Raw genomic sequence first — 21,375 nt, 5'->3', positions numbered from 1 at the left:
CGAAGTCTATGTGAAGAGAGAGGTTTTAATTGATAAATTCATCATTGATTTATAGTCGACTTGTAGTAAGAAGCAGGTTCCCAGTGGCACAATATCCAAGAGCAACGCCAATTCAACGTTGAATCAATGTCATCAACGTTGTGTTGACCGAGTTCTACTAAAATGTTTTCTTACACTGTAACTTGAAGCATATTATCAATGAAGATTTACAAACGTATTTCAATAACGTCAGTTTTAGTTGTTCTAGTGGAAAGGAGGTTGAAGGGAGATGGCTGAAAATCAGGTAACAATGATGTTGGAGTCACAACCTATAAGTAGTTTCATAATAATGTGAATCATAATACTGTATATTTATAACAATATATTAGGGCCAAAAATAACAAGAGTGGAGCCTAATAATGAGGTTCACAAACATTAACCAGGTTCAAGAAAATATTATCTACGCACGATAACAGTTAACTGAAACGCTCTAATGTATAGGGCTCTTATCCTCTGTTACCCTCCGGACTCTGACGGGATCCCTTTAATAAACAAGACCCAAGAGGAAGCAAAACAACTAGAGCGCTCGTCACGGCAACCCATTAGACTCCTCATATATTATGTCAAAGAATATAATTTGAGAGAGTGGACATTAAGGGCCATTATATTTTTTTAGCATTGGTTTTGACCTCCAAGACACGACGAAATGTAAGGAAGTGGCCGTTCTTTGAAGACGGTCACAAGTCGAAAGTATTTTTGCCCTAATACACTGACATGTGTCTGGGCCATTTGGCGATTAAAATAAAGTACATAAAATCATTAAACTGTCTCACAAGGAGGCTTAGCTTTTGTTTCACTCAAGGTTATTTAATTTTTGGTTAATAACTAGTTCGATTAAACCAACATATTCTTCATACTTGCACTTTTTTGCATTAAAAGTCAAATGTATGATAGGATATATTCATCTGGTCAGTGTTTACATGTAGTGACAGCAGATGACTTTTATGACCTGTGATGTAGATTTATAATTTTCTTGAGTATTTCTAGCCTGTAATGATGCAGGTGCAGTGAGCGTGTACTAACACTTTTGTTCTCTCCGTAGGCAATGGCGGCACCAGCGGCGGAATGGGCGGCTGCGGGTTCGACCAGGTCTCAGGAGGAGCCTACGGGGGTGGCACCCCACTCTCCATGCTGCAGCTACCACCCTCCGCCCACGCCGAACTCAACGCACACCTGGGGTCCTCAGGGTCATCCGGGGCGAGCTTCACGCTGGACGGCGGACAGGCGAGCGACGCGGGCGAGGCGGCCGAGCACGCTGAGGGGGAGGTAGGGTGGGTGTGCAAATCTTGCCGCCTCGTATTCCCCTCGCCCGCCCTCCTGGCCGCCCACCAACGCGCCCATGATCACACTCGCGGAGTTCTCAGGCTGACGCAGCTGCTGTACGCCTGTACTGCGTGCCGTCACCACGCCGCCACCCTGGCCGACTACCGCCGCCACCTGGACAGCGAACAACATCGCAGCGCCGTGGTGAGCTCTGCAGGCAGCGCCGTGGTAGAGGACGCGGAGGTAGCGGCGGTAGTGCGACAGATCACTGCCCTAGCACAGGCGGCGCACCCTGGCACTGATACCAACGCCAACATCAACAAGGACACTGCCTCCTCAACCCCTGGGCCACAGCCGGCCCCCAGCCAGTAGAGTGGAGCATTTATGGCCCACTGGGCCATCTGGCTGCTACCTTCAGTGATTAGCGCGGCCCCCGGGCCTTCTGGACCAGGCCTACCATGGCCTGGGCCGCCTCGCCCCTCCTCGCAGGCCGGGCTTCGTGCCCTGCCCACTTAACGCCTCGCAGTAAACGCCCCCGCGGCGGCGCCCCACAAACTGTGTCGCGTGTCGCTGTGGCCTCGCCGCTCCTGTGTCCGTGTAGACGTTGTCGTGTTGTAGCTAGCGGTCACCAGGCGCCGCACACTGCCCCGCCCGCGCAGCCCTAACTACCATGCCCACACGCCCCATGCTGTTGCTCTGTAACCCGCAGGGCCTTTTCTGTGGCCGTACTGCACGTGTGAGGTGTGGGCGTGTCAGCAGGTGGTAGGCGCCGGCGGAAGCACTCATTCATACAATCACTGATCCTGTGGGTAAATGGTTCCTATCGTAGGTTTATCGTGGCCAGTACTATGTTCCTGTAGCGATAGTGCGACCCTGTGCTGCCCGGGTTGACGGCCACTTCTTCACGTTGTCTTCGGCGACCCTGGGAACGGCTCCGGTCTCTCAACCTCAAGGGAACGCAATGAGCGGCGGAGGACTTATGTTGTCAAGGTGATAATCCTGAGACCTTAGGATAAGGAAACCTCGCAAGATTCTTCAAGTATAACCCCCTTACCATCTGCACACTAGATTCTCCTCCATGGGATACATATACACAAGTGCATCTTGGAACTATTAGAAAAATTATATTATTCACGTCCCCCACGTACATGTAAGCCGTCATCTTGTATTGGGAGGGTTATATAACTAAAATTACACCAGTTCACACAAATATCAGTGATACCTAGTGCTGGTATCAGAGAATAGTAACTTTGTATTTAGTTTTATCTGATACAGGCTCTTATCTGTTCACTAAACGAAAAAAAAATAACCTTTTTCAAGTGATGCGGAAGGCTTAGACTCCGCTGACGACCTCAACGCATGTACAGAACGGCTACAGGCTGAAGGGAGAGATGAGCAGTGGGCAGAGATCAGTAGGAGCAACATTAATTAGTGTACTAATGCCAGGCTCTTGGCATTTCTGGTGGGCACCTTGGTACTGCTAGCTGGCCTTCAGAGGTCCTCGATGCTTACATGTAATGAAACATTTCCGTAACTGTTAATCATTTTCTAAAGCCTTGTTGTGTGTGCCGGACTGGTCACCAGGGGCAGATGATAAATTATTATTTTATTAAGGAAACTTGCTTAAACTAAACCCGTAAAATAATAACGACATTTGATTCATCTTGTGGTTTTCAAGTCTGATATTCTTGAACAATTTCTTAAATACAGTGCTACTAAAATCCTTGGATCAATCAGCTTGTGTTATGAATCAGGGAATGTGGGATGAAACACTGGTCCAGAAGAAGTCTTCATGTCTGGGAGAAACCTTGTAACAAAGGCTCGTCTAAAATTGGCATTGGCTCTCCCAAATCTAAATTATTGTAAGTAAAAAAACTTCTAAAACAAATTGGAATTTAACAGTATACAAAACAGAGTCTAAACTTGATACTCGTATGTGAGTAATAATTTTATCAAATCTTTCAAATGTTACCTTTGAAATGTTACTTTTGAAATTGTTCAAGATTGGAAGTTGGATGCTATTTTTTTTTAATAATTATAAACAAGGCAAATTTATTGATGACGGGGAAGAGCATCCTGGAGCCGAGGACGGGCAGCGGTAGCAGGGCGTCTGGCCTATCACCGGGGTACTATGAGTGTGCTATTGTTGTGATGGTTCGTGAAAGACCGGGTTAAATGGGCACTGACACCGATCACCCGCCAGCGGTAACCGCATGCAAACTACCGAACTACCTCTCAATTGTTAAGAATCCTTAGACCGGTTCCATAGTTCCTATCAATGGTTGTGATGTGATCGGCAATTGTTAGTCTTTAAATGGGGTTTGATAAGGGTAATTTTTTTTGTTATTACTATAGATAGAAATGAGAGTAAATGCTAGAAGGCTCAACTCGCTGATCCGTCACTTGCTAGAGGGAAAGGTCAAGAGCAATACAAAGTGTAGCTGGAGGTGTGTGGTGGCTGGTCGACTCCTCGAGGGCCAAGGCCACTCACAGCACCAGACTACACACATTCTGTGACCAAGTTCTCCATATATAATAATTCCGTTATCACAAAGCACTACAGAGTTGTAACACTAACCGTCATGAGGATCTAGTCTCCTCCAATTGTCTTAGTCCGTAACAGTAGATACGTGGCCTTAGGGTCTTAATCAACATACCAGTCCAGGGAAGGAATTGGCTGTAGATAAGGGCTATGTACTGTATCAGCAGTATGTACTGTAGATAGGTACTATGTGAAAGTGTTGTAATATTTACCTCCCCAGGTGTACTGGTGTGCTGTTTAAAGAGCCACGAGGTCACGCCACTTAACACATGTTTTCAAAGTACTACAGACTGCCTGGGGACGCTGGACTAGCAGCCTGACACACACCTCTTGGTCACACAGGCATTTGTGAAACCTTGCAAGTTTATCATGATTTACGGTATCCTGGGCTATGACTTCCCAGAGATTATAATGGATTATGGTGTTGAGAGAATTGTGAAACGCCTTAGAAATCATTCAGTATAGTCAGTATTTCCAACCTTGTATTTTACTAAACAATTCAATTATTAGCCTTGAATTACCTGTGATTTCTCAGGTTGATGTTGGTTTAAAGTTGAAACGTAATAGTTCCCCTTGTGATCTAAATCTAGGGGAAGTGATAAAGCAGCCATGGGTAGTGTGTCAGGTGAGGCCCGGTGCTACCCATGAGCGCAGGTGCGCCCAGTACCCTGCGCAGGTGCGGCTGGGCTGTGCACGGGCGGTGCGGTGTTGGTGCCCTGGGACGCTGGTTCCCGTGTTCAGGGGGGCCCGGCTACGCCTTCCGGAGGCTGGCCCGGGCACCCACCTGCAGTAGGCTAGTTAGGATTAGCTTCTTATATTCGACAAACTATCAGTAACTACAATTTGCTGTCGACCTTTTCTCCATGTTGTAGCGGAACTTAACGATTTTCGTCACTAGAGGAGTTATAATTCTTTAATGTTTTGTTAGTGCCGTGGTAGTTAGCTCGCTTGACAGGTGTAAGTCCTAACAACACAAAATAACCAGGTTGAATATGTTTATACTTTACTCTTAAGTAAATAAAGAACGCTGCCACCATGTCTACTGCAGGCTAGTAGGCGGCGTTGCCAGTCCCATGTTGCCGGGTCTGCTGGCCACGCGGGCGGGTCTGCTGGCCACGCGGGCGGGTCTGCTGGCCACGCGGGCGGGTCTGCTGGCCACGCGGGCGGGTCTGCTGGCCACGCGGGCGGGTCTGCTGGCCACGCGGGCGGGTCTGCTGGCCACGCGGGCGGGTCTGCTGGCCACGCGGGCGGGTCTGCTGGCCACGCGGGCGGGTCTGCTGGCCACGCGGGCGGGTCTGCTGGCCACGCGGGCGGGTCTGCTGGCCACGCGGGCGGGTCTGCTGGCCACGCGGGCGGGTCTGCTGGCCACGCGGGCGGGTCTGCTGGCCACGCGGGCGGGTCTGCTGGCCACGCGGGCGGGTCTGCTGGCCACGCGGGCGGGTCTGCTGGCCACGCGGGCGGGTCTGCTGGCCACGCGGGCGGGTCTGCTGGCCACGCGGGCGGGTCTGCTGGCCACGCGGGCGGGTCTGCTGGCCACGCGGGCGGGTCTGCTGGCCACGCGGGCGGGTCTGCTGGCCACGCGGGCGGGTCTGCTGGCCACGCGGGCGGGTCTGCTGGCCACGCGGGCGGGTCTGCTGGCCACGCGGGCGGGGTTGCCGGGTCTGCTGGCCACGCAGGCGGGGTTGCCGGGTCTGCTGGCCACGCAGGCGGGGTTGCCGGGTCTGCTGGCCACGCAGGCGGGGTTGCCGGGTCTGCTGGCCACGCAGGCGGGGTTGCCGGGTCTGCTGGCCACGCAGGCGGGGTTGCCGGGTCTGCTGGCCGTACATCAGTATTACCATCCTAGGCAGTTAATGTGTTGTAGTATTCAACGGTACAGAACAGTGTTGCCATCGCAGGTATTTATCTAGTAGTGGATTATCTCCAAGCGTTGCCATATCAAGTGGCAATCTCCCAGTGTTGCCATATCAGGTGGTCATCTCCCAGTGTTGCCATTTTATAGTTCATGAGAGCAAGGTAGAAAGTTCCTCCTAAGAATTATATAAACTCCGAGTTCCATGCACATTTGATTGCAATTGAACACAATTATTTAGTCTCGAGACATTTCTATTCAATGAAGATATGCAAATTTCAGCTCACATTTTAGTGCCAAAATGGCATTTAAAAAACAAAATGCAAACGGTTTCATGTTCCTTAAAATAATACATATCAATCGATTTGATATATTTTTTACACTGATCTATACTAGTGCATATTTGAGCTTAGTACAAGCACTATTCGATGTTATGAAGTTGTTTGCCAGCGTGTTGTAGCGTTCGTGATGCCCCACTATGCCCGCCTGGTGGTCGGGGAGGGGGGGGGGGCGTGGTGGAGCATGTGACGGCCACACTATGCCCGCCTGGTGGTCGGGGGGGGGGGCGTGGTAGAGCATGTGACGGCCACACTATGCCCGCCTGGTGGTCGGGGGGGGGGGGCGTGGTGGAGTGTTTGTGACGGCCACACTATGCCCGCCTGGTGGTCGGGGGGGGGGGGGCGTGGTGGAGCATGTGACGGCCACACTATGCCCGCCTGGTGGTCGGGGGGGGGGGGCGTGGTAGAGCATGTGACGGCCACACTATGCCCGCCTGGTGGTCGGGGGGGGGGGCGTGGTGGAGTGTTTGTGACGGCCACACTATGCCCGCCTGGTGGTCGGGGGGGGGGGCGTGGTGGAGCATGTGACGGCCACACTATGCCCGCCTGGTGGTCGGGGGGGGGGGCGTGGTGGAGTGTTTGTGACGGCCACACTATGCCCGCCTGGTGGTCGGGGGGGGGGGGGAGGGGCGTGGAGGAGCGTTTGTGATGCCACACTATGCCCGCCTGGTGGTCGGGGGGGGGGGGGAGGGGCGTGGAGGAGCGTTTGTGATGCCACACTATGCCCGCCTGGTGGTCGGGGGGGGAGGGGCATGGAGGAGCGTTTGTGATGCCACACTATGCCCCCTGGTAGTCGAGGGGGGGGAGGGGGTAGGTGAGAGGTAACAAGTTCCTATACTTAAGCTGTGATTCTTATTTTCATAATATTTGTAAGTAAATAAACGCAGCAGTTGTTGGTTGCTTTGGGGGAGTATTTGGTTAACAATAGGAGAATACAAATCCTGAAAAGGGATAATGGGCCACAAGCTACAAATGTTTTCAGTCCGGATTATCAGACAATTCCTGCGACGTTATTCCCCTCCACATGTTAGTTCCCAGACCCATACAAATCTATACCGTCTAAACTTTGGGTACAGTTAACTAATCGAATGTTTTGAGCAAACTAATACACAAAAAGCCTCCAGCGCTGCGAGCTTGCGACTCGTCAATCAATAACTGAAAAAGTGAATTAAATTATAAAAAAAAACAATATTTACGACGTGAAATCAAGGTTCGAACCAAAAGCATTGGCGGCGACCTGCTGGATTCGATGTTTGAAGTGTTCCGTTGCTTGCTCCCATTGTTCCGCGTCTTCAATAGTATTTCAATGTTTTGATAGCAATTGACGTGGTCCTCGAGATGTTTTCTTTATAAAGCTCTTGTTTCAACACTAGCACAATAATTATAGTTAACTTTGATATGCATATTCTATATCTATTGATGTAATTATTTATTATATATTTATTTGTATGCCTATCTTTGTTGTTTATCATACCTCAGTCTTTTTATCTATATAAAAGCACGTGTTGACATTGACCTGTTTACCCTACTCCAGTCCTAGCAAACAGGAAAGCTTTTATTGGATAATAAATCGTCAGTACAGAACTTTCTAGCATAGTGTCAGTTTATTGTTACTTGTGAAAGATTGCCTTTCGTTTATTATTTTTTGAATTACTCGAATAATTCTGGATTAAATATAAATACTGGATTAAATAAAACAGTTGTCCAACAACGAGATTTATACATAGGTTGATGAGTTTAGTCTCAAGTTATTTTTAAACAATATTTTGAAAATGTTTCTCCTTTCACTTGAAGGTTAAAAGTAACTATGTAGATTACCTTGGGTCGGCTCTAATTTCCATTCCCCAGATTCCTAGAAATTTCATAACATTTAGTTAAACTTACAACTGCAATTTTTTCAATTTCTTTAAGCTATAAAATGATTTTCTCAGTCTGGCTAGCCATTAGAGCTCAATTTAAAAATAAATTATACATGGAAATTATATCGACCGGACAACGCATTTTGTGATGTCAGAGAATAAAGCCAATGAGCTTATCCCTCTTGCTTGCTGACTCGACTAATAGCGAGAGTACATTAGTGACGTCGACCGTGAATTTATCTCGTCTTGGACAGCGGCTCTTGTTCCTGTTCTTTTTGTTTTGACGAGGTGAACACGAAACTAGCGCCACCACAGCACATGCGCAGCACCCGACTCTTGACAGGAACACAAGTACACATTCTCCATATTCTCAAGCTTTTCAGTGGTGTGAGCTTACATCACGGCATAGCTCTCGTGTTCTATCTTCAGGAAAATCCGTTCAATTTATTGATGATAGTGTATTACTAGTGATCTTAAGAGCACTAATAGGTGTGGCTTTAGTCTTGCTAAAAGCATTTGACCATTTATTGATAGTGCCTCAGGACGACATGACGTGTCGTACGCTTACACCACCAAATGCAGTTTGATTATTGGGAACTCTGTTTTCCTCGTACCGGGAAATCACGCATTGAAAATTTGTCCTTTTCACGACTCTGTTTAGCTAAGCTGGGAGATTGACCACCTTACACTTGGGGGATGCAGCAGGAACCTGCTGGGCTGTCTCCATCTGTCTAGGAAACTGACTCGTATAAATATGGTTCGATAACAGTTGTTGGTGTCCACTGTCCTAGATGTCGCACAACTTCTTGTCGGCACCTTTTTTACATCAAGCATGTTACTGATCTGACTTTTGACTGAAAAACTGGTCCCGTTCGAGCCGTAGTTGTTCGAGTCTCCTAACTCTGAGCGACGTGCGAGGATCCTGTAACTTACTAAAATGTTCCTAATTTACGGCTAAATATTTGTAAACCATGTTTATATACAGAAATTCTTACCATACCTATTTTATGTTCCTCGAAGGAGCGTTGCATGATGTGAAGCCTGGCATTTCTAGATGATTATTCTGTCTAGATGAGCTGGACTAGGAGAACTAGAAAGGATTTGATTGTACTGGTACTTTGATGACGAGAGTGAATACCATCACGCCAGGGATGGGGGGGTCTTTGTTCAGTAAGTCATTCATTAGAAGCTGTACATAGTGATGAGCCTTATTGACCTTTGACCTCCCGATAATGATGGAATCTTTGATGCTTATGATTCTAAGAAGCATAGATTCTTACCGTTGTTCCTTAGAGATATTGTGATAATATTTTGGCGTTCTAAGGACAAAGGGTAAGGTCTATTAGACTATTTTTTGTAGGAATTATGTGAAAGATATGGTAAGTGTACAAGATGTTTTATTACAGTGAGTTTGGATTGGTCAATGAGCAATTTACCTCACCTTTGTAAGGGATTCTAGAGCAATACTTGAAATATCTGACATACAAGATTTAAGTATAAATAAACCCCTCTTCCCGGAAACTGTATTTGCCAGGTACATGTGGTAGAGCGCGTTGCTCCAGAATCCCCACGCTGAGTAAACCTTTGTGATACAGGTGAACTGGATTTTTACGCCATGTAGAAACATTTTCATAAGGATTAAGAAGTCGGGTTTTGTCAGTGTCTTTCCTTTGAATATCTTTTTCTAATGTGTTTTAAATCTAATATAAAACTATTGCAGGTTGCAGTAGATACTCTCGAGTATTTTGACATTATTTGTATTGGTTTACATTCATTAAGATCATTTAGCAAGTGAATCTATAATTGAATCAATAAACTCACGACAACCTCGGGTAGTTTTCATTATAGCTCAATGTTTACTGCACACCGTTCAGTATATACGAATGAATCCTTCTGTTTTACAAAATGCTCCTTAATATAATGAACTCTGACAGGTGATGTCTGGACTATGATCAACGTATGACAAGTGGAATATCTTGTCCGTTTGTGATCACGTTGGACAGAGGACTGATTGGTTTATGATTTATCTACTTGACCAGAGGAACAAGTGGTCCACGAGTGATCCACCTGACATGGGAACATGTAGTCCACTAGTGGCCAACCTGACAAGGGAACTAGTAGTCCCCGACTGGTCCATCTGATCAGGACACCGTGGTCAGAGATCAGGCGGTGGACACTGTAGAGCGCGCCAGCAGGATTAAAGCACAGGAGGTCAGTAGCGCGACATGATGGACGTAACACACAAAGCAGACAACGGTATCATGCTGCTTGTAAACAGGCTGCATTGTCATGGGAAACTGGAGCCTTATATTTCAAAATGCAGACAATGGTAAAATTTACGTCCGTCAAGCGTGATGGGAATAATAAAGCAAACACCAAACCTGGAAAACTGAAGGCGGTCAAGACAAAATATTCGGGAAAGGTAAACAAAAATACAAAAACGTTCTTCAGGAAGAAAAACAAAAACCACGAAGCCGGCTGTTTAGTAAAACACTGAATTATGTTATAGCTTTGAGAACAGATTAAAGTGAACACGACTATTAGTAATGCATTGTCCACTCGACGGATTCAGTAGTCATATTTCATAGTATCAGTAGACATTCCTGCCCTCTACCTAATTTAAATACCTAATCACAAACTATTGATTGCAATTTATATTATGAACTCAACACAATACAAAAAAATTACAAATATTCGACTTATTGGCGAAACATTGAATACCACAAGATGAAAACCCATGAGCCTAATAACAGAGGGTATACTGTATTGTATTTAAGCTTGTTTTATAATATATTTAACATTCTGAAACTGCAACTGTAGTCTTTATAAAAAATATTCTGTCAAAGATATTTTTTTTACTAATAATAACTCATCAGATCATATAATACACCTTTAATAATTAAACCCATAAGCAGCGCTCCATCGATAAGTACTCGCAAAGGTTGACTATGGCAGTGTCAAATTATTATTTCATCTAGTAACTCTTGTAAAGCTAAATGCTGTGTAACATGAAAATACTAAATATATTTGTTATGGACTAAGATAACATGAATTATTAATTTCTTAAAATATAAATATAAATAATTATTTTTCCCCATCACTGGCTCACGGTTAACAAAACTCGCTGGAAATTAGCACAGAAAACGGAAAACGAATAGTTCTCAACAGCTGAAGTCAATGGTTCCATGGATGCTCAGAGTATCGTGAGACGAGGGCCAATCAGAGGCGAGCAGTCTCTTCATGTTGTGGCTCCATTAGCCTGGAGTGCTGAGATAGGACGGAGCAAGTAAGCTGTAAGGAGGGTCAAGCAGTTTATTGTAAGCTAAGTAAAATACTGGAGAGAGATCCCGCGTGATTTCCCCTCGTTCCCATCCCCGAGGAGTGTAGAGCAACAACTGTCTTTCAGGGGCAGCGGGGAATGGCGCCGGCTCTCTCCTCGTAGTTCCAAAGGCCAGAATGATGAATGGTATTCGATGGCCCATATTCAGAAACAAAATGGAATCCTATTGTCACGAGTGAAAACTATGGCAAAAATATGTAATGAATGGGGTAACTCTGAATTGGATTTACAATGATGTTCGGTTTGTTTTTTGTAGATTAAACGCCGACCCAACGGCCTCTTTAAATTTGGCCAGATGGTGGGTGGTTGTCACTGGCATGTGGCCGTAATTGGTAGGAAGGTACAGCTGATAGTAACGACAATTGCTCTTTCGATCTCAACTTTTTATTTCGAGAACTCTTAGAGCCTGATTCTGATCTGTTTACTTAATGCCCATAACATAGCCAAGATTGTTTATATGTGATATGTATGTGCGGCATAATCTAAACTTTTGTACTTTGACAGTAAGAAACCAATTAAAACTTTGGAAAATATTTTGGCATTTAAACCGGCAGCCAATCACGAACCACGTCGGGAAGAAGGGAACCAATTAGAAGAGTGGTCCAATACAGTTCCTCCATATCTAAGTCTCGTTTCTGAATTTGGGCCAAAGACGCTGGTAGAATAAGGGTCATATCGGCGGGTTCTCCTTGGCATCGGTTTACTGATTATGGGCGCCAGTAATTGCAATGTTGAGGCTTGGGTATCCAATTCAAAGATAAAACTTTAAAGGTAAAATCTGAATTTTGAAAGTGTCATTAAGTATAATAAAATTTTAAACCTAGGTGAATTATTTATATATATATATATATATATATATATAAATAATATATATATATATATATATATATATATATATATATATATATATATATATGCCTAATAGCAAGGACCTCACTTCTTGGCCTAGTATGCAAGGTCAGATGTGCCGAACAGGCAGAATGATTTTCGTTATTTTCAATCCTAACAATAATAATCTATTATATAAGGAACGTGAATTACGGACTTAGTTATATTAGGTTATGTTAGGTTTGGATAGGATAGTTCTGATAAAATTTCTGTTAGTTCTGACTCGACATAAAATTGCAATCATATATAATACAATGAAAACTTTTTAGTTTCCAAAGAAAACATTTCGGGAAATTTAAATATTTCACGAAAATTCGGCTTGTTAGGGAAGCTGAATTTTATATCATTTAGATACGAATATAATATATATATATATATATATATATATATATATATATATATATATATATATATATATATATATACGGGGGTACCACCACTGGTGCAATTATATATATATATATATATATATATATATATATATATATATATATATATATATATATATATATATATATATATATATATATGTCGTACCTAGTAGCCAGAACGCACTTCTCAGCCTACTATGCAAGGCCCGATTTGCCTATTAAGCCAAGTTTTCATGAATTAATGTTTTCTCGACTACCTAACCTAACCTAACTTTTTCGGCTACCTAACCTAACCTATAAAGATAGGTTAGGTTAGGTTAGGTAGGGTAGGTTAGGTTAGGTTAGGTAGGGTTGGTTAGGTTCGGTCATATATCTACGTTAATTTTAACTCCAATAAAAAAAATTGACCTCATACATAATGAAATGGGTAGCTTTATCATTTCATAAGAAAAAAATTAGAGAAAATATATTAATTCAGGAAAACTTGGCTTATTAGGCAAATCGGGCCTTGCATAGTAGGCTGAGAAGTGCGTTCTGGCTACTAGGTACGATATATATATATATATATATATGACAATGTCAGACCACGGAGGAAAAATGAAACAGGAAATTTCCTTAAGTACTTTCGTATATTAAATACATCTTCAGAAGGTCATTTTACAGATCGAGTGATGGGTATAAATAGGCAGGAGAGAGTGGTGAAGTAAGGTGAGGTACAATACTTGGACAACGCAGAAGGCCCATTGGCCCATCAGATGCACCCAATTGGCCCATCCGATGTAGCCCAATGGCCCATCTGATACAGCAGACATACAAGCATAATACATAGGAAATTATAACATAAAGAGGTAAATATATACAATAAATTAGTGTGACAAATGTTTTTCAATGATTCTACTTAAATCGCCCTTTAGCTGATCTATTAGAAATGGATCTAAGTTATATAGACCACTGCTAATATTCAAATTACTTTCTTTGGTGATCTGTATCAAAGCGGAAACATAATTGAAGAATCCGCTTTGATACAGATCACCAAAGAAAGTAATTTGAATATTAGCAGTGGTCTATATAACTTAGATCCATTTCTAATAGATCAGCTAAAGGGCGATTTAAGTAGAATCATTGAAAAACATTTGTCACACTAATTTATTGTATATATTTACCTCTTTATGTTATAATTTCCTATGTATTATGCTTGTATGTCTGCTGTATCAGATGGGCCATTGGGCTACATCGGATGGGCCAATTGGGTGCATCTGATGGGCCAATGGGCCTTCTGCGTTGTCCAAGTATTGTACCTCACCTTACTTCACCACTCTCTCCTGCCTATTTATACCCATCACTCGATCTGTAAAATGACCTTCTGAAGATGTATTTAATATACGAAAGTACTTAAGGAAATTTCCTGTTTCATTTTTCCTCCGTGGTCTGACATTGTCACATTCTTAATCACGTGTTTATTTTCGTGATATACACACATATATATATATATATATATATATATATATATATATATATATATATATATATATATATATATATATATATATATATATATATATATATATATATATTTTTTGCACCTAACAGCCATAACACACTATTTGGCCTACTATGCAAGCAGCCTAATAAACCGAGTTTTCCTAGTTATATATTTTTCGACATTTTTTCTTTCGAGAACTTTCTTTTGAAAGTTCTCGAAAGAGAACTTTTAATGAAAGCTTTCCATTATATTATGTATGTAAATTTTTTTAATTTGAGTTAAAACTACTATAGAAATACGACCAAACGTAACATAACTAAATCAGTAATTCATGTTCTTAATATAATATTAATTGAAACAAAGCAAATGGAATGTTTTTTTTTTAAATGAAAATCACTGCCTAATAGGCATATCGGGCCTTACATACTAAGCCAAGTAGTGCGTCGTTCTGGCTATTAGGTACAATATATATATATATATATATATATATATATATATATATATATATTTTAATGAACTCAAGCATTTGACAAATTTTCAATTTGGTAATGGTACGCAAAAAATGTGCGCGCCACGAGAAGCTGAACATTCATTGGTTGACCGAGATTCACAAATTCAGCTAATTACACCACTTGTTTCTTTTCCTCCTCTCGTTCGCATTTATATCTAATTCTTCAATACAGTTTAAATAAGGCTTCTTTTTCTCCAACCACTGGAAAACTCGGCCTTATTGTAGTTCTATGTAAAGCTCAAAATGGTGTATGTATTGCATCATGTAGGATTTGGGGATTAAAGAGCTTATTAGCATAGATAAGGAATAAATCGTGGATGTCCGTGTGCGCAATTTTTTATATTGGGGTTCAGAAGGTGCGACAATGCTCTCTGCCATCCCACTAAGGTTGAGTTCCTGAATGTTGTTAACTTTTAGATGAAACAATTAGTGAATCTGTCAGCTAGTTCAACACATCCCTTCCCTCTCTGCCGACCAATTTCCTATATTAAATAGCCAGATGATGCGCGAGTCCTCTCCTCTTCTGACTGCTAGCTTCGTTATTTATATCTGTATTAATTTATGGTTTGTAGCTATGAATCTCAACTAAGATGATACCAGATTTACTTTTTAAATTTTTTTTTTCACCAGTCTGGAGAAAATTGTTCTTCCGTTATCAGAAACTAACTTACGTGCACGCGTGTTTACTATATGCGTTTACTATTTGTCTGCAGAATCGAGCTATTAGCTCTCGGAACCCGCCTTCCTAACCAATCTATTTTTTCTCTATTAAGTCTACTACATATATTTATCTCTAACACACATCCCCAAGAAGCAGCACTTGGCTGTCTAACTACCAGGGTACCTATTTACTGCTAGGTGAACAGAGGCATCAAGGTGAAAAATTTATCCATTTGTTTCCGCCTCCGCCGGGAATCGAACCCAGGCTAATAGGACTACGACCCCCGAGCGTTATCCACTCAGCCGCGAGGTGTGTGTGTGTGTGTGTGTGTGTGTGTGTGTGTGTGTGTGTGTGTGTGTGTGTGTAGGGGGAGGTGGAGGAGATATATTCATTTGACAGGTGTGTTGGGGGTCTGAAGCAAAGATGTAAAGGTGGATAGGGAATATGAGAATCATTTTTTCATTGCGTGTGCGTGTGCTGGTGGCGAGGCTAAGTGTGTTCGTTCAGTGTGTGTTGTTCATGCTAGCATCTTGTGTGTGTTCCGGTATAGACTAAATTCCCCGTGTGGATATTGGACGCCTGTGTTACCAGGGCCCTCGTGTGAACATCTCTCCCCTGCTATAACCGGTGCACCTGTGGACTTGTTGAACACGGACACCTGTGTAGCTGTAACATTAACACTTGTTTTCCCATGACAGTGATAGACATGTCAGTCTGCAGCCAACACAATACGTGTTCATATGTCAGATACATACACGCAAATGCATTGCAGTTCAATATTTTGTAAGAATTCACGGTTTAAAGAAAAATTAACACCAGTTAGATAATGAACAAAGTTGAGAAATGCCGTAAAGGCCAAGAATCACTAAAAATCTAAATTTTCGAAGTTTTTAATTAATTACTATGCTGTATTGCTATGCAAATGCACATGAAAAATAATTGCAGGTCTTCTAAACTTTCTCTTCACTATTACAATATATGTACTGCCAGTTACAGCGCTAATTCTTTAATAATTTTACAATTTTGGTCATGCCAGAAGATAGTGCTCTTTAGTTTATTTCAATGTCCGAATTATCTAAGTAACCAAACTCTCCATCTGGGAAGCTTGACTAGTGTGTGTGTAGGTGTCGAGCTAGATGCTTGTTGGGGCTTCTGGTTGGGGTTAGTCAGGGAATTGGAGATGGGGAACCCATAGCCCTTGATGAGAGGGACAGATTTATTGATTCACATGGGTATGGATGGGTATTGAGAGTAGCATAATTTTATTGGGTAGTGAAGGTGTTGATAGGGAAAACCTGTGGTAGTTTAGAAGAATTGTTCAGGGTGGTGGTATTGGGGAAGGAGGGGAGGGAGAGAGTTGGAGGAGTGTTAAGTGCGCTTATCAATGGGATAGATGGTGTAGTTATATTTAACAGAGAGAGCCTGTAGAGGGAGCCTTTTTAACGTACACGAACTATCAAGGATAATCGTTATCAGCATCTGATGTAATTGATATGATAATTATAATTAGCATTAAGGTAGTTGACGTGATATCCAGTTTGAACAGCGAAAGCTTACGAGACAATCAAGTTCAACTGTGACCAGGTAGGTAAAATCACCTTGAACAGTTAATTACAAAAGTAATTATATTTAATACCAGCAAAGGTAATCATGAATGTTACTTCTGGTTAATTTTCTTGTTACTGAAGACAAAACATAATGAATTATTAGTGAATGGAGATATCTACAATTAACTAAGAATTCCGTTGGAATAAATCATTGTGTATCTAAACAAAAACGTATATTTAAATTTAATATATGAAGGAATGATTTAATTATCTTACATAGTTAACGTTAAACTATTTCTGCAATTTGATAAACAATGGAACAAATAATATTCAGTGATAATAGGTGTTGTTTGATCCACATGACAGTGAAATGTTAGTTGATATTCTTGAAAGTTACTGAAGTATATAGTTAAAGAGAGTCGATGGAACACACTAAGACAAGAGATATGAATTATTTTGTCAAAGTTTGAATAAATCCACTTTTTAAAAAAACTTAATGACTGTGTAAACAAAAAGGTAAACCAAAGTAGGTGAAGTGTAACTAAATATTTCGAATTAACCAATTATTTTAGTATTAAATTCAATTCGGCAACCATCGCCTGTGTTCGGTTGATTGCCATTTTCTGTTGTATTTGTAAGACCAGATCAACAACTAATGGTTAAGGTCATATCGACCCCCCCCCCCCCCATCTCCCTTCTCTCATGTGCTGTAGACTAGATACCCGACACGCCTTTAGGGGGTGATGGTTTACCACAAAAGATACCCTCATATTCTATGGGATAATAATATACAAGTCCTCCAGGGCTCTAAACTTCAACAGCGATGTTGTTTGTGTTGGCAAGAACTATTGTTCTTATTATAAAGTTTAAACTTATGAATTATATGTATTAGAGCCGTTGTTTGGAAAACAACGCTGAACACTGTGTCGTAAGCTGGTTACTGTAATATACGAATTAAAATAAACAAAAAGTATTATGTACCGTTTTGTATACTTCTTGGGGAAAAGTGAATGTTCAGGGGTGAAGCTGGGTGAAGCAGGTCGCCACTCGACCTACTGCTGTTATAAAAAGCGTGAATATTGATTTAGGAGGAAAGGAAGCTCATCCTAAATCAATGTCTGAAACTATTTAAGTGTTAGTTGATTGATAATGGTGTGATAATGCCTCTTGCCGCAGTGGGTTAAATCCCGCGTATCTCTGAAGTCATGTAGTTGATGAGATCACATTGTTCTCTGACACACTGAACTCCGACGTCACCCTTGACCACTAATGTCATCAGCAACCCATGAAGAAGTGCTCAGAGCGTCTGTTCACCTACCAGAAGCCCTGGACCTTAGATATTTAGCCTACTGATAATGTTAGGTTGTTGAAAATGAGAGAGGGGGCTTCTACCTCACAACAAGTTCCTAGGATTGAGCAGGGGAGGTATATATATATATATATATATATATATATATATATATATATATATATATATATATATATATATATATATATATATATATATATTAGTGTGTATGACGACTAATGCAGGTGTGAGCCCTTACCTGCTACCACCGTGAATCCCATCTTCTTATTGTGAATAAAGGAAATTAGGATGAATGGACAATGTATATGTATGTGTATGTATGTGTGTGTGTGTGTGTGTGTGTGTGTGTGTGTGTGTGTGTGTGTGTGTGTGTGTGTGTGTGTGTGTGTAGGCTCACACTTGCTTGTGTGGTCGCGTAGCTGTGTTTTCCCCCAGAAATGGTCCTATATATGTGTAGCGAATCATGACTATAATTATGTTCTAGGTAAGCTTAATCCCAGGTACCTGGGTAAGCGATGTTGATCACAAGACGAAGCTTAAGTAAGGCTGTAAGCAATTCTCTGTGTTAAGAAGAGTCAGCCTTAGTGAAGCGGTGTTTTAAGTTTAATATCACTTATCTTGTCACATTTTGATATATCCAGCCATCCTAATGGCAAATACAGCGTTTAGGATCTCCAGTGACTTGATTGTCGCTAGATCCGGTGACGTAACTAGGACAAGCCTCAGGAGATTTGCTCTAGATGTCATGACATCATGACACCTTAAAGACGTAATCATTATGCTACAATCTGATTGCCTGGAGTTCCTGACGTCACAAATACCTCCTCACCAACCCCAGATAGTGCCTACCTAGAAGGCTGAACAACCAATCTACATCAGTCCCAACAGGTCTTGCACCTATCTGTTTGTTGAAACGGTTTGATTGGTTTTGATGCACCTGTACAGTCATTACACTTCGCTGCTGTTGTGTTCCTTCAGAAACATTGTATGTGTTGCGTATTATTTATAAACACGTGGTCCTGTACGACCCGCCCCATCCTCAACCTCCCTACACACCTTTCCCATTTTCTAATACAAGTAAATATCGATGACGGAGCAAATCTCATCCTTTCCGTAGATGTAGATATTATTTTATACATATTGTGCAGTTCTATTTTGGTATATATAAGTTATATTTAGGTTTTTCTAATCCTTCTCCATGTAGTCTGCTTATGCTGATCAATAATGATGTGAGAGAATCAAGAAAATTGTAGTTTTCTTTAATCCTTTTTCAATATATATATGATATATAAATTGTTTTCCACACTACAGTGAATGTCAAATTTCCTTCGCCTTGGGCACTAGCCCAATAGCGCAGTTGATAGAGCGACTGTTTCCCCATGCTGGGGGTCAGGCGTTCGAGGCGCCTAGTGTTCAAGGTGAATGAAAATAAACAAATATATATATAGGAGTCCCACCTCTGATGACATTGGAGGGACTCATAGCCTCTAGGAAGAAAATAAGGAGTATTCAGACACCTTATGGATTCTCACTAAACATTAATATTTTCTACTCCTTCCACCCCTATTCTTTTTGTTAATTTTATTACATTATGTTACAGTTTACAGAAAAAAACACACACAAAAATCACTGTTCGAAGACCTCATCCAGCTCCTCGGAAGTGGGGTGCTTGCCCAAGATAAAGCAAGCTTTTCCTCTCTGGATCACAATGTCGTGCCTAATAGCCATAACCACGCTACTCGACCTAGTATACAGAATTCGATTTGCCTAAGAGGCCGAATGATTTTCGTTATTTTCAAATATTTCTTTCCATGTTGGTTCTTTTCTAACAAAATTAATCTGTTATATTAGGAACGTGTATTACAAACATAGTTAGGTTAGGTATAGGTTACCATTGATCAAATTCTGTTTTGACTCAAATAATATAAAATTACAATCATATATAACACAATAAAAACTATCATTTCATAATAAAATTTGTTGAAAATGTAATATTTCTCGAAAATTCGGATTGTTAAATTTATGTTCCTAATATAATAAAAATATTTAAACTAAACCAACTGGAAACAATTTACTGAAAATAAAAAAAATCACTCGACCTATCAGGCAAATCGGGTCTTGCATAGTAGACCGAGAAGTGCGTTCTCGCTACTAGGTACGACATATATATATATATATATATATATATATATATATATATATATATATATATATATATATATATATATTATATATATATATATATATATATATTATATTATATTATATATATATATATATTGAGAAATTACAGAAATACAGTTCACTAAACATCATACAAATTGCTATCGAAATGTATAAATTAACGTATATATAAATTCTATATAAATTCATATAAATTAAATAAATATAAATCTCACAGGTCGGTTCCCACAAAATCTACATTTGAAACTGTGTATGGAGTCAGCCTCCACCACATCACTGCCTAATGCATTCCACCTGTTAACTACTCTGACACTGAAAAAGTTCTTTCTAACGTCCCTGTGGCTCATTTGGGTACTCAGTTTCCACCTGTGCCCCCTTGTTCGCGTACCACCCGTGTTAAACCGTACATACACACACACACACACACCCCCGTGTGTGTGTAAATCACAAAAATAATACATCTTCAGAAGGGTGTATTATTAAATAATACACCCTTCACCCTTCTGAAGATGTATTATTAAATAGGAAAGTACTTAAGAATATTCCCGTTTCAATTCTTCCATCGTGGTCTGACACTCGCATTTTTCTTCACGTACAGTATTAATTTTCGTGATTTACACACACACCTGGGAACTATCAAGTAATGCCGACATTTTGAGCACTGTTGTGCTAGTAAAAAGAGGATAGACCTCACGATGATGTGATTAAGTATAAAACAAAATGGTAAAAATATAGTAATTATTCTCATACAAAATCCCAAATGACAGCCAAAGAATTTGCTGAAATAATAACTACCGAAAACTGCCTAGAAAACCCAGTACCAAATATTATCCACCTAGTAGATTTTAACAATCCAAATGTGAGATGGAGGAGGATAGATACTATTAGAAAAACTGTCAAAGTAGCCTATATCAAAGGCTACCAAGAGTTTCCAAGTAGGTTGTGATAAGCTTACAGATAATTGAGCCTATAGATAATAATACTCTCGACCTGATCTACACAAGCAATGAAGAACTAATCAAGGAAACCAGATTATCATATACAGCTTGCTTGGATCAGAATCTCGTTTGAAATAAAAACAAATATAAATTCATGTAAGGTGTCCAAAACATACAAATAGAGAGGGGGGGGGGGTCATTTAATAAAGTAAATTATACAGTTGGAACAATGACTAGGGCAAAATAAACTCAT

At 41.2% G+C, this 21,375-nt stretch overlaps 2 protein-coding genes across 2 annotated transcripts; one reads left to right on the top strand and one right to left on the bottom strand.

The window, feature by feature from the left end:
• The first annotated feature begins 1,002 nt into the window (after positions 1-1,002).
• On the top strand, positions 1,003-4,979 carry LOC123766261 (uncharacterized). The gene has a single exon (XM_045755330.2). The coding sequence runs from the start codon at positions 1,105-1,107 to the stop codon at positions 1,672-1,674; it is 570 nt and encodes a 189-aa protein (XP_045611286.1). The 5' UTR covers positions 1,003-1,104; the 3' UTR covers positions 1,675-4,979.
• Positions 4,884-7,872, bottom strand: LOC138362778 (transcriptional regulatory protein AlgP-like). Its single transcript, XM_069321336.1, has 2 exons — positions 7,850-7,872; positions 4,884-5,655 (listed from the first exon to the last, which is right to left on the bottom strand). Exons 1-2 carry the CDS (start codon positions 7,870-7,872, stop codon positions 4,884-4,886), a joined length of 795 nt encoding a protein of 264 aa, XP_069177437.1.
• Between the last annotated feature and the right edge of the window lie 13,503 nt (positions 7,873-21,375).

Source organism: Procambarus clarkii, chromosome 9 (genome assembly GCF_040958095.1).
Source record: "Procambarus clarkii isolate CNS0578487 chromosome 9, FALCON_Pclarkii_2.0, whole genome shotgun sequence".
NCBI classification, from domain to species: domain Eukaryota; kingdom Metazoa; phylum Arthropoda; class Malacostraca; order Decapoda; family Cambaridae; genus Procambarus; species Procambarus clarkii.
Note: the sequence above shows the minus strand (reverse complement) of the source record. Positions and strands in the feature narration are given on the sequence as shown.